Genomic DNA, 17,720 nt, shown 5'->3' with positions numbered 1-17,720 from the left:
TGACATCCTGTATGAAAGCTTTCTAAGATCGAAAATCTGCAAATTTTTTGTTGTTTTATGCAGCATACATGGTTTGACAATTGCCATTTTCAAGCTTAAGAGAACATTCCATCACTGTGGTTTCTGACCTTCATGCATTGGCGTGATAAATCCAAATGTTTCGCAGTTTTACCTAACAAAAATAAAGGCCTATATTATAGAGAAAGCCAAAATTTCTCATAACAGCAATTATGCCTTGTGGTGTACCATAGTGTTTGTGTTGTTGAGTTAGTTTCGTGCTTTGACTTTATAGTTTTGTTAAGAGAGAAGCTTGATTAATCAGTTGTCTATTTTTTATGGTCTGATGGCATTCCTTGCCATGATCTGTGTATCAGTGGACAGGCTTCGTTATTGTAACTGTTGAAGATTGACCGAGTTTTCCCAATATAGCCTTAGAGTTTTGATAAGGAATGGGATCACTGAAGATCAACATTTCCCTTTTTTTGTATGCTTTGTTTTTGCATATATATATATATATATATATATATATATATATATATATATATATATATATATATATATATATATATCACATTTTCTTCTTCTTTTTGAATAGAAAATTTTATTGCAACAACAAGACAGCTACAACACAAAAGGAAAAAGTCGAGATGAGGAGCAGTCATCACCTCAAAAACTACAAACAATGCTTCCCAAAAACAAAATAAAAGACACCCTCTCAAAGAGAATCTGAAGATGAATGGATGCCCTTGTGGTAAACCTCTTTGAAGATTGGACCAAACATGGACCACTCCAATATTATTCCCCAAGTTTTCTTCTCGACTGAGTCGTTCTTGTCTTAAAGAATTCTACAGTGCTTCTCTTGCCAAATTTCATATGCTGGACCATGCATTTTCTTTGGATAAATAAAACTATTTGCTTGAAGACTCTGAACTCAAGGGATTGTCTGGGAGACAAAAAAATGTTATATCACCACCACCACCACCACCACCACCACTACTGTCTTCTAAGCCTGATCTGTACTAATTGGGGTTAGCTATATGAATGTCGTTCAACCATTCCACCTTGTCAAGGAACACTATCGTCTTCTAAGCCATTCCTCTTGAAACTCTTTTCTTTCCCAACACCTACCAGATTAACTCTCTAGGGACCCTATCAAACGCTTCACTAGTTCGCTTAGTCAATAAAGAACCCAACATGTTTGTCTGTGTTGCATGGCCAACGCAGAAACTGCTCATCATCTATTCATTCACTGCCCACTCGTCAGCTATATATGGGCAGCTATCCTCCCCCTTTTTGGTATTCTTTGGTCTTTTCCAGAATCCACTGAGAGTTTGCTCTCAGCGTGGCAAGGTGCTGATTTAGGAAACCAAAGAAAGGAGATTTGGAGAATGACCCTTCTCGCTATTTGGTGGACAGTTTGGGAAGAAAGAAATGGGAGATGTTTCAGGGATATTTCAAACTTTGCAGATTCTTTAGTTAATAGGGTGAAATTCCTCTTGGTGGAATGGGCCTCTAATGTTGCTTCTCTAAAGGGTTGTAATTTGTCTTTTTTATGTGGGTAATCTGCTCGCTATCTCAGCGGGCCGATTTCCCCCTTCTTCTTTTGTAATCCGTTTCTCTTATCAATATAGAATCGTTACCTTTCAAAAAAAAAGAAAAAAAAAGAAAAAAAAAGAACCCAACATGTAGAGGATGATGACGAAAGAAGAAGAAAAATAACTCAACATATCGGTGATCCCAAGCATTGGATTGGCTAGATGTGAATCCTCTTTGGCAGGATTGTTCGTCTCCATTAAAGGTCGGTTAGGTCTGGTTTGGACCTAGGGCAGCTCAATATTTTGGTTAAAGAATCCTTCCTGATTGTTTATAGGATCCACTGAAAGTGGATTGTGGAGAGCGGAGGAATGCCTGAGATTGGAGAAGACTCCGATCATGGAGAAGAAGAAGAGGGAGAGTGGAAGTCGGTTAATGGCGGGAAGAAGGATCTGGCTAAGAAGGGTGGACACAGGATTGATGTTTCCTGCTTTCTGACCCTGTATGTGTAGGGATACCCAAAAGGTTGGGCTAGTTAACTTTTCTAGGGTTTTCGGCAGGGCTGGGGTGGTTATGGACGTAGTTATTCTCAGAGTAAAGGGCTCTGCATCGCTGCAAGGTTTCGCCTTTGTCTGTATGAGCACAGATGAGGAGCTTTTTCATTTACAGAACATCTGACCTGCCTGTAGTGCATATGCACGTTCATGTGCACATCACATATATATGCATCACATAATGTGATCTAAAGGCTTTTATACGGATATGTACCTCTATATGCATGCACCTCAGAATGGAGCCACATCAGTCTCGATGATGTCAGAAATAAAAGTTTTGAATATCATTACCAACTAGATTCTAGTAGTGCAGGTCCGCAATGACTGTGTGGAAAAAAAAAAACATGCTCCTACCTTTATTTTCCCCAAGCTGGCCATGAAAATCTGGAGTTTTTATCTGGATGTTTGATGTAATATAGAAAGATTTGGTGGGCCAATTGATGTTGCATGTTACATGATTCATGTTTCTTCTTCCTAAATGTGCTTCATTTGTCATTTGATTCATATATTATCACCGAGTAGTGCTGGCTTTTGTGATTGGCCGGATGCTGTTTTTAGTGTTTCTTTACTCTTTTTTAAGTACTTATGGAAACTAGTATTTTCACTCTTAATTTTGTACTATCTGGGTTTCTGCAGCATGTGCCTAGAATTAATGGAGAAATACCTTCCATTGATGAAGCAACTTCAGATCATCAAAGGCTTCTAGAAAGGTCAATTCCCTTCGAACTGTATGAGTGAAGAATTGAATCATTGATTCATGGATCTTCTTGTTAGAACACGCTGTTTGCCAGTTAGAATGTGCAATCCTGATGTGATTGAGATGCAGCATTCTTGCCTCTCCACCTTCTAATAATACACATTGCTGCACTGGTTATTTAGTTTTTCAGTTTTGCCTAGTTCTCTCTTCAACCTTTTGTAAGCTCTGCATTTCTGTCTTGTTATTTGGATGATGATGGGTGGTGTTCTACAGGCTGCACATATATGATTTGGTTGAGCTTAAAGTCCAAGGAGATGGTAATTGCCAGGTCAGTTAATGAGTCTTTTGTATAAATGCAATTAATGTGCAGCACAAATCACACGTGTTGCTTATCAATTGAACAGTGCTCTTTGCCACAACTTTTACATCGTGGCTTCAATCCGAATTTAACTACCAGATGATGATGTAATTAGAGCTTCATGCATCTCTTGGAGGAAGCTGTGAATGGTTTTTTATTATACCTATTTTTGTTATTCTTTAGTCAAAGAAAGAACAAAAGAAGACTTATAGAAGAAATAAACTCTTTGAGGGCGAGAATGGAGGAGGAAGGGGGATGGACGAGATTTAGCAATTGAAGGGTTCTCAAAATCAAGATACAACAGAATTCAATAATTCTCTTCATTGAGAATTTCCTAGAACTGTGGAACACAATCGGTTTCTGACACCAATTCCAAAGATTCAGTAGCATAGTTGATGTCACGCCCCAAACTCGGAAACCGGGCTCACAAAATTCCCGATCGCCGAATCCGGCGCCGACAGCCTCCGTAGAACCCCATTCTCGGATCCCGGCACCCATTCACTAGGTTCCGATCCTGGGATACTACAAGGAGGGTTTCAAATCATCAGTCTGATTCATAATGAACATAACAAAAGCATAACCCACAAACATTAAGCACAAGAACACCACCACAAAATCCACTATGATCAAAAACTTTTTAGTACAATGCGACAAAAAGGGAAAATACAATGTAGTGCAAAAGATAGAAACTCCAAGGCTCGTCTGCACGGTCCAACTACGGCGAGACTATGGCTGCGACTGCGTCTCGGCGTCACCTGCACGCATCAATCGTGCATAAGCTTATAGAAAGCTTAGAGGGTGGTGTAAGTATGTGCGCAATGTATGCGTGCTCAAATGCAAGGTCAGAGTAATGCGGAATCATGGTGATGAGCACATGAATGCAATCAGCCGTACCAAGGCTATGCGGTGCAAGATATGAATGCTATCGGCCATAACACAGCCATGCGATGCGAGATGCAACTCAAGCATGCCAATCCTCATCATGTATCAGTACAGTTCTCATTCTGGATAATCACCGGGGTTCAATACACTCCAAATGGCACTGTCGCTCTCCTAGCCGCACAGTCCAAGTAAGCGTAAGAAACCTCACTATCCGCCTGGCCAATAGTCTGCCAATACCTATCCGGCACGTCGATAGCAGTCGTGAGCTGGTCAAACTCAGCCTAGTATTGCCCCCTACCCTCGGGCGAGTAAGGCCACACTCCTTTCCAACCGACCACGACACAGTGGGAGACGCGGCCTCCTGGTATTCGGCCCTTGTGCGCTCATATATCCACTCGGTCTCGACATTGGAGTCATCCTCTGGTACCATCGGGTTTAGGGATTTTCACTCAGGGACGTCTATGGCGCCCGTATGCTAGAACCAAACATTTCCGGTATCCAACTCAGCCATCCATGATGTGTCTATGGAGGCTATGACCCTGATGTCGCTAGGGCATACAGTAACTACAATCACACAAATGCAAGTGCATGAGTCACATTATCAGTCATGCAACAGTCCTGTATGTACCATGCACTTATATGGGGCAACTCCGCCTATCAGGGAGCCCATAAACAGTCTGCTCAAAGGCATATGCTATGATCGGTCACTCCTCACATCAGGCATACATATGATGCGAATGATCATGAATCATGGATCTATGTTAATCATGTTATGTGGTGATGGGCTCTGATCAAAATGAAGATGGGCCTGGACGGCCTATATACTACAGGTATGGGCCTATTAGTGGGCCTTAGGGAGAATCGTAATGCGGACATTTAACCAACATTATCCTCACAATGTGGACATCAAACCAACATTGCTCCCAAAGGATGGCCTTCCACGAATCACACATTTCAATGGGCCTTTTGTACATCTTATTGGGCCTCGACTCATGGGCCTCTAATACATCAAATGGCCTCATACATGGGTCTTACATATATCAAGGTGGGCTCTCAATGACGGGCCATAAATGCATCAACATGGGCTTAGTCACATAGGCTTGCATACATTACAATGGGCCTCATAATATGGGCCTTAAATTATCTCCAAAACGGTTGGATAGTCGAATGAAACGCATGCATCCTGATGGAGCCCACACTAATGGAGGGTGTGGTTTACAATACTTACATAAGTGGGGCCCACCATAATGCTTATTCTCCACCCAGCCTAAGGCCCAACATAATGTTTATTTTCCACCCAACTTAGGGCCCAACAAAATGTTTATTTTCCAACCAACTGTTCATATGGTCATGTGGACCAGGGTAAGGCCCACTATAATATTTATTTATCATCCAATCTCTTCATAAGGTCATGTGGGCCTGGATAAGGCCCACTGTAATATTTATTTTCCATACAACCTGTTGATGGGGCCGTGTGGACCAAGGGCCCACTGAAATGTTTATTTTTCATACAACCTGTTCACGGGGCCACGTGGTGAAGGGGCCCACCGTAATGTTTATTTTTCATCTAACCTGTTGATTAGGTCACGTGGGCAGGGAGCCCACGGTGACGTTTATTTGACGTCCAACCTGTTGATAAGGTCATTGGACCTTGGGGCGGATGTGGGGCCCACCGAAATGTGGTTCACAAATCCAGCCCGCCCATTATGTGGGTCCCACTGGACTAACGGTCCAGACCGAATTTCAGAAACATCCAAAACTCAGGTAGGCCCCACCAAGCGATTTTATATATTTTAGGTATGCCTTCACATGATTTTAGATGGTATGGCCCACCTGAGTTCCGTATATGGCTGATTTTTGGGATGGACGGATGGTCCTTGGGGTCCCATCAAATGAACGGTTCTGATGGGAGAAACGCATCAAGGTGGGGCCCACAGTTGGGCCGTGAGGCCCTGCCTCGTCCGTCCATCAGGACGTCCAGCGCAGGCGCTGCCTGCGTCTGTTGTTAGTGGCAGCGGCTGCTGCTGCTGGCTTTGTTGTTTTTTTTTTTTTTTTTAAAAATCGTTTTTCTGTGGTTTTTCCCAGGTGGGGCCCGCTTCAGTAAGATCCACACCAGCCATGAGTCCCTGTGGCTCGATACAAACCCATAGAGTCCAATATTGGGTTGTTTCAAATATACAGGAGCATCAGGGAGTAAATCAAAGGTAGGAAACTTGTTTCCTATGGTATGGCCTGCCAAGGAAGGGGATTAACTTCATTTTTCGGCTCAACGCCTAAAATGAGATGGGGAACAAAATGGACGGCTTGGATTTCATATATACATCAAGGTGGGGCCTGCATGGGTGGCCCACCACTCCCTCCTCTTGGCTAGCTCGTTAATACAGCCCATGTCAGTTTACACTTAACTGTTCGCCAACGTCCAGCGTCAACGGACGGCATGCATGAATTCATTAATGTGGTGGGTCCCACGTGAATGTGGCCCACCAACATATATACAATAATAAATATATTTTATATTATATATATAATACATATAATATTATACATATTATATAAAATATAACATATAGAGGACAAGAAATGCATTGGGCCCATCCAAACAGTGGATGGTGTGGATCATCACCTGTAATAGAGTGGGCCACACCGTCTGATGTAAATGGACGGGGTAGATGTAACACATATTGGTGGGATCCACACCATCACAACAAGAGAGGGAGAGAGAGAGAGAAATATACGGTGAGATAAAGAGGAGGGACCCCGCCACTATGGCCCTCCATTGATACATCACATACATCAAAATGGGTCCCACAACAAGTGGGCCCTAAAGATCAAGATTTCAATGGTGGATCACCCACCTTTAAGCCTCCTCCTTGCTCCCTTGGCCTCAAATGCTCCTTAGCTTGCCTTTTGATGGAGGTTGATGGACTTTTGATGGTGGGGATGAGAGATGAGAGGGTGTAGATGGAAGATGGAAGGTGGACCACACTTGAGAGGGAGAGGAAAGCTTGGACGTTGAGAGGTTGAGTTGCTTGGAGATTTGAGAAATGAGAGAGAGAGAGAGAGGTGATATGGATGGGTGAGGTGTGATGGGTGATGGGTTGGGTTGAAAATTTTGTAAAGGTGGTATGGTTGTGGTTGAATTTTGGAAAAAGAGGAGTAGTGAGGTGGAAAGAGGGTAGACTTTTGAAAAAGGAGGGAATGGGTTATTGTACTTGAGGTAAGGCTTGCATTAATGGTTGATTGATGGGACTAATTGTAGAGATTCCCTCGAAATCCGCAACGCGCGGTGTTTCTTCGGAATAAACGTAGATCGGCATCTTCTTGCCTGGGTATCGGTTCGGTGCGCAAGTCACGGCGTTGGAACCGTAGCGACGACGCGGTCGCTATGATACAACTTTCGGATCAAGCCGACGTCGGTGCGCGGGACCTAGCTTAGGATCATGCGCAAACGCCGGATACGGTGCAAAGGTTGCCGGAATTTGACCGGAAGGACCGCGGAAGCCAACGGAACAGTACGGATTAGGACACGGGTCTTACAGTTGAGGTCTTCACTCCGGTTGATTTTGCAGGTTGTGACATGGGATTTTGCCTCTTTAAATAGGGATCAATGGACGGTGGAAGCAAGCAGAAGAATGGATGACACCAGGTTCGATGGAAGGAGGCTAAAGGTTAGCTTGAAAATATGGCCTGGAAGTGGGCAGCCACCCAAAAGCTAGTTGGAGCATGTCCTTAAAGGGGCAGTGGATTAGCCAAGTAGGGGGAGGGGGGCAAAATCTAAATGGGACAGGGTGTTTGAGGAAGGGGTTGGGATCATCGCACTTACTGGAAATGGGGTTGGGGACAAGGTTTGATGTATTGTTCAAAACTGGTATGTATCACCCGTATGTACCAACATTGTCCATGAGCGATACTTGCCCTGATACGGGCCTGAACCAGGGTGATACGTGGTGGGGCAGTATGACCTTGCATTGTTGGCGAAACCGATTTAGAAACCCTGGTTGGGGAAGAGGATATAGGGAGATATTGGCTGGAAGGTCTATAGGAAGGGTAGAAGCTCCACTAGAGGAAGAGGGTTGATAGCAGTAGCTTGAATCATAGTGAATGGGACATTAGTTGTTGTGGACAGTGCATTGGTAGAAGATTGTTAGAGAAGTTTGTATTATCTATTTTCAGATAGCAGGGTTTCCAATGCCAAGTTGCGGGTTTCAATGAGTCAATGATGGAGGTTATTGTTGCAGTTCTCCATCATTTCCTCAAACCATGGTCATATGTGGCTAGTGCTGCAATAGAATGTCAACACCGATCGCCTGAATGATGTCAAATCCACTCCCTTTGAAGGCTCGATCTTTGATTTCAATTCATGCCAGGGCTGGTCTAGTTTGAGGAAAGCATCAACTAGTACCACTTATCCGGTAGACCGTTGGAACTCTGGATAGACGATGTCCTAGTGCCGTTGGGGAGTGTGTAGGATTGATGGAGACAGATGAAATCTCCTAGAGGATGGAGAGAATCCTGCATGCTAGGATGAAGGTCAAAAGGAGGGGATCTAGCCTCCAGAGTTTATCAATCTGTGGTTCAAAAACATGGCCCGCCAGATCTTAGTTCGATGCAAAGAGAATCTAGAAACTCTTCTTTGTTGACTACAAGATCCGGCGTGCCTTTCAACAAAGTTGCCGATAAGGGGGAAAGCTTTTAGGGATGATGGAGCTTCTAGCGTGTGTCCTGCGGACCACAGAACACTGATAGCTAGCAGGTGCTGTGTTGCAAGACTGAAGTCCTTGCACATGCTCTTTCTAATGCTTCAAGTAGCCAGAGACACATTAGTGCCAGCCATCCCTTTCCAAAATTTAGGAAGTGGCATGATAATTGGCTTTCGTTGGCTGACGTTGAGAGACATGGCAACAATCAGTTGGAAGGAAGAGCATGATTGCAATCTTATCTGATGTTGACTAAAGAATAGCTATGATAGTGGGGGTAATGTGATAATTTCATGTCAAGAGTGAAATTGCACATGAGCCTGGTGGTGCAATAGAATGAGGACGGGCGGGTGTGGGTGTGCGTGTGATTTGGACCATATAAAATTTTAGCCAATTAAACATACTATTGCTTGCTTACATTAATTTCTAATTACAACAAGGGGTGATTAGGATTATATAAAATTTTAGCCAATTAAACATACAATTGCTTACATTAATTTCTAATTACAACTATTCCATGCCAATAGAAGGTCCAATCACATAGATTACAAATGATATATGCTAATGAAGCAACTAGTTTGTATATGATAGCGTACATGTGTGTGTGTGTGATGTGTTAACTATCAACTCCAAATATTAATCTAATCATGCATACATATAATTCAACAAAACAATCACATTAAGTATAATGAGAAAAACGCTCAAATGATAATCCCAAACACAAGCATGTATAGTGGTTTGGTTTCCCTACTCCACTCCTGACGGATGCACTCAACCCATGAGTATACCGGATTTCACTATCGGAGGTTTTAAATCAGGTTCACATCTAACCTTTATAGCCCTACACAAGGACCCTAGCGTACACTCCCGTCGGAGGCTCCGGCAAGAGACTTGAGTTGTTTTTCTATCGGCTAACCAACAACCAATGTTTTAAATATCGTTATCGTGTAATGTATCACACCCTTGGGATACGGATAAATATCAATTATCGCATGGGATATATCGGTTGTATCGTATAATGTATTGTTGTTGTTAGGAAACATGGGAACATTGGGAAATTGGTCGATTTTTTCAACGAAACTTTAGGGATTGTTGAAAAAGACATCAATACACTTAGAAATCAAAACATTATAAAAAACGGTGCACATAATAAGGGTTTCCTTTGTATGGGGTCCTAATGTATGTGCTTTCCAATTGAACTAATGCAAGTATGTTCAAAGTTTTTTCATATAATTCATAAACATTAGAAGACATATATGGAAACACAAACAATACATTCAAAAGCAAAAGAAGAAACACTAGATCAGGTTACATACATGTTTAATTGTGTTTGGATACAAAGATCGCAACTGATTTGCATGAGATAAAGAAATTTTAATTTTTCTCAAATTCCCATAACTTGACCCATCTCCCCCAAATATCAAAACAGAAGTTCCAAATCCATGATTTTTCATGAAAAACATGAAGAATCATATATTTGCAGCCATTTGACATTGGTTTAATGTGATTTACAACAAAAACATGGATCGAAAATAGAAAATGCTCACTGGATCGAATAGGTGGGATATATCGACATTACCTGTGCGTTTTGTATCACATAGGTGGGATATAAGATATATCGTGAGATATATTGGCTAATATCGTCGATGTTTAAAACACTGCCAACAATCTCAGTCCTAATCCAATGACCTATGTTTGCTCCCGCCGGAAGCTCCCACTGAGACTAACATGTTCGCACCCCTTGTCGGGTGACATACTCAAGGACTTACACACGTACTCACCCGTGTTGGTGGTGATACGGTCCTACACAAGAACCTACACGAGTTTGGGTTACAAACTCTACACTCAATCTTATACAAGGAGTGTACTGGCTCATACAATTCAACAACTTATTTGTCGGATTGAGCCCATTTTCAAGCGCCTTCTCGAGTTGCTTGATTGATGCTCTCCCGTGCTTCAATCCTCTCCCCATTTGCTCCCCCGATCGTTGATGCCGATGTGTTGCCAATGCTTCAGCTTTTACGGTTGTTTGCCTTGCATGTGAAGTGCCAATGAGGTGGCCAAGGCAAGGGAGGATGGGTGAATCTCTTACAACTCATGGGAATGTTGTGATCCTAGGGGATTCACCTAGAAGTGTCTTCTAAAGAGTTTAGATAAGGATTTAACTATAGGCATAATGTCTAATCTCTAGAAATGTGAGAGTTCATTCATATATTTGAATAGGAGCATTGAATGCTCATTAGAGTGAAGGATCACAAGAAGATTGACATTAAACTCTTTGGATAGAGGTCTAGGATATGAGTTATGAGTGGGAAAACCCTTAGCCTTTATTTGCAATGAAAACCCCTTAAATAGCCAAAGATCCAAATATAATATTTATTATAAAAGGCTCCAACATGTCTCCAATGACTAGGCTCAAGCGATCGAGCCTGGCTCTCGATCGATCGAGCTATGTCGAAAATAGTCTAGTGAACTTGCTAGATTGTTTTGGCCATGTTAGATCGATCGAGCTCGATTGCTCAAGAGGAATCGAGGATTCCTCGATCGATTAAGCTCGTGCTTCGAGCACTCGAACTAAATCAATTTTAGGCTACAATTTGCTGGACGTTTTTGGCCATGTTCAGTCGATCGATCGAGCTTTGCTCGAGCACACCACTAAGACTACTGGTTTGGGCAGTTTATATTTTTAGCATCTTAGGACCTTCATAGCCTATCTTATCATATTCTAATTAGGTTCCTTAGGCTAAGGGATGATCACACAAGGTTTTTCTATTAAGGCAGGGATCATCTATAGGTTCAAGGGTTGTTTTAGGTCAAGGTTTCGGTCACCAAGGCACCTCATTTACCTGTTCTTTGCTTCCTTGATGCTTTAGTCTTCAAATTTTAAGGGTTCAACCGACTCCTTGACACAGAAGCACGTGATTGACTAACAAGGTGCACAAATTAGTGCACTAACAAAGAGATGGATGGGCAGGTATTGTTATGAATATCTTCATTCAAATGTATTTTTCGTCACAACATTGAGGCCGCTTGGCCTTAAGACAATCAGTCACATCTGGGCACCATCTTGCAATCCTCGCCTTTCGTAGCCAGTGGACCATGTTGATAGTCATCTCCCATTCTGTTCCCTAGGATTGTCCCTTACAAAGATTCCCTGGGTGGGTTCAATTACTTGGAGTCACTGAAAGTAGCCATTACTAAAAGGGAGGTGTTTCATGAGTCTTTCATAAGATCTAGTTCATGGTGGTATAACATTTGTGAAGAGGGAGAAGTCGTCGAGGGTCTCGCCGCAAAGAAAGGACCCAATTCAAGTTTCAAATGTGGAACATAGTGAGTTCGATCACGTTGGTCCAAATGACAAATGAATTTCCCAGTAGGTAAGCAACAATATAGAAGATCCCAAGGTTGTTGTGAACGAAGTGTCTACCGGGTCTCACATCGAGGTATTGGTCCTGTTGGAGGAATCCCAATGTCAGTCGCACACAAAATCACTCTCAAGATGGGGTGATCAAAATAAGATGATCGGGGTATCGTTTGACATGGATAAATGAAAATAATGCTCGCAGTGCTTTCGATGAGCCCAATGGAAAATTGAAGGGTACCTGGATTAAGAGGGTGGCCATTTCATCATCAGAAAGTATATAGCGGAATATGCAAGAGAATCCATGAATTGGAGCATTCCCATGCTGCCATTAATAATCAAGATACATAAAGATAGGTGAAGGTGGATAAATTAGGTGAGGTCTCAATTTTCAATGAAAGGGATTCAAAAGTAAAAAGGGTATAGACAGTGTCTCCTTGATGATCATTACATGGAACACTCAGATTCTGGCTCTTCAAGAAACCAAGTTACAAAATTTTAACCTTAGTTGCAGGATCCTTCTGACTAGGTGCCGCTCCTGCTTCGAATTGCACTTCGAATTGTCTCCCTTGCTCTTGCTTCCTACCCATTTATACTTAGATTTTGAAATGGATGCTTCCTTGCTCCTGCACCCAAATCTGTTGCTACTTCATATTTCGTGCAATTATAGTTTCAACAAGGTTCTTTGGGGAGCATTATGGGGAAATAGTGGATTGGACGATGCAACATTTAAATGCAAATGGTGTAGCTGCGGGAATAGCTATAAGATGCCCTAATGATGTCCTGGAGGTGATAGGCAGTGGTCTGCAAAGAAAGATGTGGGATTCATGTGGGTGGTCACAATAGTGGGAGGGAAAACAAAATTATATCAAAATGGTCTTTCACTTGATGCATTTGTGGAGGGTTAAACGTCATATCATCTGAAAAGTTGAGCAACAACAGAATCACGTTGGCAATGAGGGTGTTCTTAGACTGGGTGGGCCACAACAAGCTCATTGATTTTTTGCTGGAGGGGGTGTTGATTGACCTGTATGTTTACCAAGATAATTTGGTAATGTTTAGGTTAGATTGGTTCTTGATTCCGAGAGGATGGGAAAGTCACTACCCAGGTGCGACTCAAATTGGTTTGCCCGTGGTTACTTCAGATCATTGCCCCGTGCTGCTGGCCACCAAAGAAGAAGTTTGGGTTCCGATTCCTTTTCGCTTCGAACTTATGTGGTTGGAAGAGGAAGGATTTGTGAATTGGTGAAATTTTTTTCTTCTTTGGCAGTGGAGGAGGGAGGCTGACTTCCAACTTATAATGAAGAAGAAACTCAAACTAACTCATCGAAGGTTGGAAGAAGAACCTCTCTCCGAATGTGTGTTAAAGGATGGCAGCAATATTGAAAGATGTACAAAATGAAAACATCAAAGAGGAAAGTTCGGGGTTATTAGTAGAGGAAAAGATGATTTGGTATCAAATTTGAATTCCAAAGGGAAGTACGAGAAAAGAAAAATCAAATTGTGACAACAGTCTTGGGCAATATGGCTAAAAAAGGTGAAGACAAGGATAGGTTTTTCCCACAGGATTGTGAATGCCAAGAGAAGTCAAAATAAACTATCTATAACATAGTAGTGGAGGACTCGAGGGTGTTAAACAGGTAGGGTAAGGGGCTACTGTGGTTTTTTATTCCAAGCCTTTGTCTGAAAATTGGATAAAATGCGTAAACTAGAAAACTTGGATTTTGAACATATAAGCGAGATGTAAGCCGGTAAGGTGGAATGACCCGTAGATGAGGAGGAAGTGAAAGCAGCGGTGTTGGAATTATGGGTAGATAAAGCCCCAAAACTCGATGAGTTTCCTATTGTTTTCTTCTAGATATTTTGGGAAATAGTGAAGGTGGACTTTTGCTCTATCCATTTTGGATTTTTGTTGCAGGGGGTGCCTCCCTAAGGAATTTGGGGCCTCCCTTGTATTGATCCTTAAAAAGGAAGGTATTTGCTGCTGTTTTCTCACACAGTGCGGGCATGCCAGAATTGAATTTGCGGCTTCAATTCAAACCGAACAACGACCTCGAAAAAGATATGACAACTTCTTTCTCTAAGTTTTTTTGTGGACCATGAACTCCAAATCTCTCCACTCTCTCTTGAAGAAGGAAAAGATGTGATATTCTAATGTGGGTTGGCCCTAAATGAATTTTAAAAATGAAAAATGCATATTTTAACCTAAAAATGGAAGAAATGAAATAAAAAAGATAAAAGAAGTATTTTGTATGTATTCATACCTATTTTGATGTGGAAATGGAATCAAACAAGCAATGTTTGGTTCCGTTGAGTGGCGAAAAAGATGTGTCAACTTTTTTCTCTTAGTTTTTTGTGGGCCACAAACTCCAATCTCTCCACTCTCTCAAAAGAAGCGAAAGATGTGTAGGTGGGAACTAAATGATTTTTAAACACAAAAAAAAGAAGAAAAAAATGATTTAAAGTGGAAAATTCTGATTTTTTTACTAGAAAGTTCTGGTATTGACGTCAGTTGCTCGAATCGTACGATTCAACAGAATTGCACGATCCGAGTCAAGTTGCAATTTAAGTATACGATTTGAATCATATGCCTATACAATACTTTTTGAATTGTACAATTCAAATTGTATATTTTAAGATAATAACAGCATTGGTGACAATAAATCTGTGTGTTTTGTCCATGTATGAAAGACTGGATTGGAGGCAATGCGAATAATGGCTTGATTTTCACAATACAACGGAATCAGAGTAGAAATTGACCATGTCTCGAAGAAGGGATTGAGCCTCAATAACCTCACAACTCACAAGTAGCATGCGTCATCGACTGATACTCCACTTTGGCGGCGAAATGAGCGAACACTGACCTTTTCCTACTTTTCCACAAAATAAGGTGACAAACATGCGTTAACCAAAGGTGGAATGAAGTAAAGGATTCAACCCAATTTGCATCACTATTGTTGATCAAGGTGACCATGATCGGCATCAAGAGGCCTTTTCCTAGGGTTGATTTCAAGTAATGAACAATTCCATATGTGGCATCTAGATGGTGAGAGAAAGGAGCTTTCGTGAACTAACTGAACACACTCACCGCATACACAATGGCAAGACAAGTGACAATCAAGTAAATAAGTGTTGATACATATTGGGATCATTGAGAGTGGACTCGGTATGATGAACATGTGGTTCTCTCTCTCTCTCTCTCTCTCTCTCTTTTTTTCTTTCTTTCTTTTTTTAGCACCCAACATCCGTTTCATGAAGTAAATCAAGAACATATTTCCTCTGAGAAATGAATATATCTCACTTCAATTAGACATCCTCAATTCCAAGAAAGTATTTTGACCAAGCCTAAATCTTTCATCTCAAATTATTTCACAATGGCGAGCTCATTTTCACTCTCACCAATAAGAACACCATCATCTACGTAGACAACTAAGAAACTGGTCTCACACACTTCTATGAGATTTTTATATGAGAATCATCCTTTAGCTTTTCAGACCATGCCCGGGATGACTATTTGAGACCATACAAAGACTTCTTTTGCTTGTGAACTTTTTCTCTAGAGAGAGATGGTGGAAAGTCAGGTGGGAGAGTCATGTAAATTCATGAATATCACCATCAAGAAAGGCGTTCTTCATGTCAAAGCTGAAGAAGAGACCATCGTTTGTGAGATACTACAGGAGGACACAAAGATCAACTTGGCAACAGAGGCAAAATTCTCCTGATAATAAAACCCAAACTTTTGAGTTAACCCCTTAGTGACAAGATGGTGGCCTTAGATTGAGCAATAGACCTGTTTGAATTATTCTTGAGGGTGAATATCTGTTTACAACCCACAAAATGTTTATCATCAAGACGATTGATTATATTCCATTTGCGCTGTTTTTTAAAAGCTGCCATTTCTTTAATCATTGTAGCTTTCCAACCAAGGTCAGGCAAGGCATCTTTGACATTAGATGGTATAGAAATGGACGAGATGATTGAAAGAAAAGCTTTGAAGGAGAAATGTTCTTATGAGAAACAAAATTGCTGATGGATGAGAATTGTTGGATTTGTATCTTTCAAGAGCATGGGATGTGTTTCTGAAGAGCAATGGGTAGCTTAGACTGAGTGGAAGGACCAGTTTCAGAAGGTTGGTGGTTCTTTGTATTTGGCATCAAGTCGGTGGATGGATGGATGGCTGGTGATCATATATAAGGGCCGATCCATGTGCTTTCACAGAGTATACAACTTTAAAGGTTTGTCTACTAACACAGGAATTACTTCATTTAGACCTGTAAGGTCATCGACAACTGGGAGAGGAAAAACATCATTGGTAGATGGGGTAAGAGCAATTGTATGTGATAAGAAATAAGAGACATTCTAAAAAAATATAACATCCTTGGTGATTTAACTTCTTCTAGTCACCAGACAGTAGCACCTGTATAATTTCTTAGTATAGCCTAAGAAAATGGACTTAACTAACTGGGTACTTAATTTATTTCTTAATGGCCCAAAGGTCTTTGGGAGAACAGAGAACAATTGCAGATTGGGTTTTAACAAATTTAGGGGATACTTATTTCCAGATAATGGGGATGGCATCCCTATTGATCATGTAAGGACTGCCTCATCCTAGTAGACGTTCGGAACATTCATCCCTATTAAGATGGATCTAGAGACCCCCAGAAGAACGTTTTCTATTTTGCAACTCTACTCTGTTGAGGAGTGCAGGAACAGGGATATCTGGAATTCTCTACCATGATTGCACTAGTAGCCTTGAAGAGCATATGTATTCTTTAGCATTATCAGACAGTAGTTGTATTTTCTCTTTATGAAACTGTCACATCACCATCATCTAAGCCTTATCCAAGTAATTGGTATCGGCTACATGAACTCTTTTCTGTCATTTCACTCTATTAAGGGCCATGACCTCAGTTAAAACATAGGTTATCATGTCTTTTCGTACTACCTCCACCCATATCCTTTTGGGCCTTCCCCTTTGCCCATTAGCCTTCAACTTGTACCAACTCCTAACTGCGAGTCTTTTCATACTGCCTCCACCCACGTCCTTTTGGGCCTTCCCCTTTGCCCATTAGCCTTCAACTTGTACCAACTCCTAATTGCTGTAGTTCTGTCTATGGTGCACATGACCAAATCATCTATGTATACTTTCACTCATTATATTACCTATTGATGCTACTCCTAAGTTCCCTCGAATGAATTCATTTCTAAAGCTGTCCTTGTTTTACCAATCATCCTTCTCAACATACCCATTTCAGCTACACGTCCTATGAAGATGTTGTTCCTTAACTGCTCAACATTTTGTCCCATAAAGCATGGCTCGTCTTATAGCTTTCCTATAAATTTTCCCTTTCGGGTTGAGTGGTACATCACAATCACATAAACTCCAGAGGTACATCTCAATTTCTTTTACCCTGCTTGAATTCTATGGGCAACATCCTTCTCGATCTCTCCACTTACAAATTGTCGACCTAAGATATCAAAAGGTGTCATTTTGAGAACTCTTGGTGTGCAATCTTAACTAATTTGAAGTTCCTACTTGTTTAGTTACTAAAATTGCACTTTATATGCTTTGTTTTAGTCTGACTAATTTTAAATCTTTTAGATTCTAAAGCAACCCTTCATAAATATAGCTTTTCTG

The 17,720-nt window shown here is 41.3% G+C and overlaps 1 protein-coding gene across 7 annotated transcripts in view; it reads left to right on the top strand.

Moving 5' to 3' along the window:
- Nucleotides 1-17,720, top strand: part of LOC131217056 (OVARIAN TUMOR DOMAIN-containing deubiquitinating enzyme 12-like) — a 61,634-nt gene that overhangs the window by 17,630 nt on the left and 26,284 nt on the right. For all 7 annotated transcript variants that reach the window (XM_058211772.1, XM_058211768.1, XM_058211774.1 and 4 more), the window contains exons 5-6: nucleotides 2,724-2,797; nucleotides 3,058-3,112. In XM_058211772.1, coding sequence (XP_058067755.1) covers nucleotides 2,724-2,797; nucleotides 3,058-3,112 — 129 coding nt within the window. The remainder of the gene's footprint in view (nucleotides 1-2,723; nucleotides 2,798-3,057; nucleotides 3,113-17,720) is intronic.

The sequence above is a fragment of the Magnolia sinica genome, chromosome 10 (genome assembly GCF_029962835.1).
Source record: "Magnolia sinica isolate HGM2019 chromosome 10, MsV1, whole genome shotgun sequence".
Lineage (NCBI taxonomy): Eukaryota > Viridiplantae > Streptophyta > Magnoliopsida > Magnoliales > Magnoliaceae > Magnolia > Magnolia sinica.
Note: the sequence above shows the minus strand (reverse complement) of the source record. Positions and strands in the feature narration are given on the sequence as shown.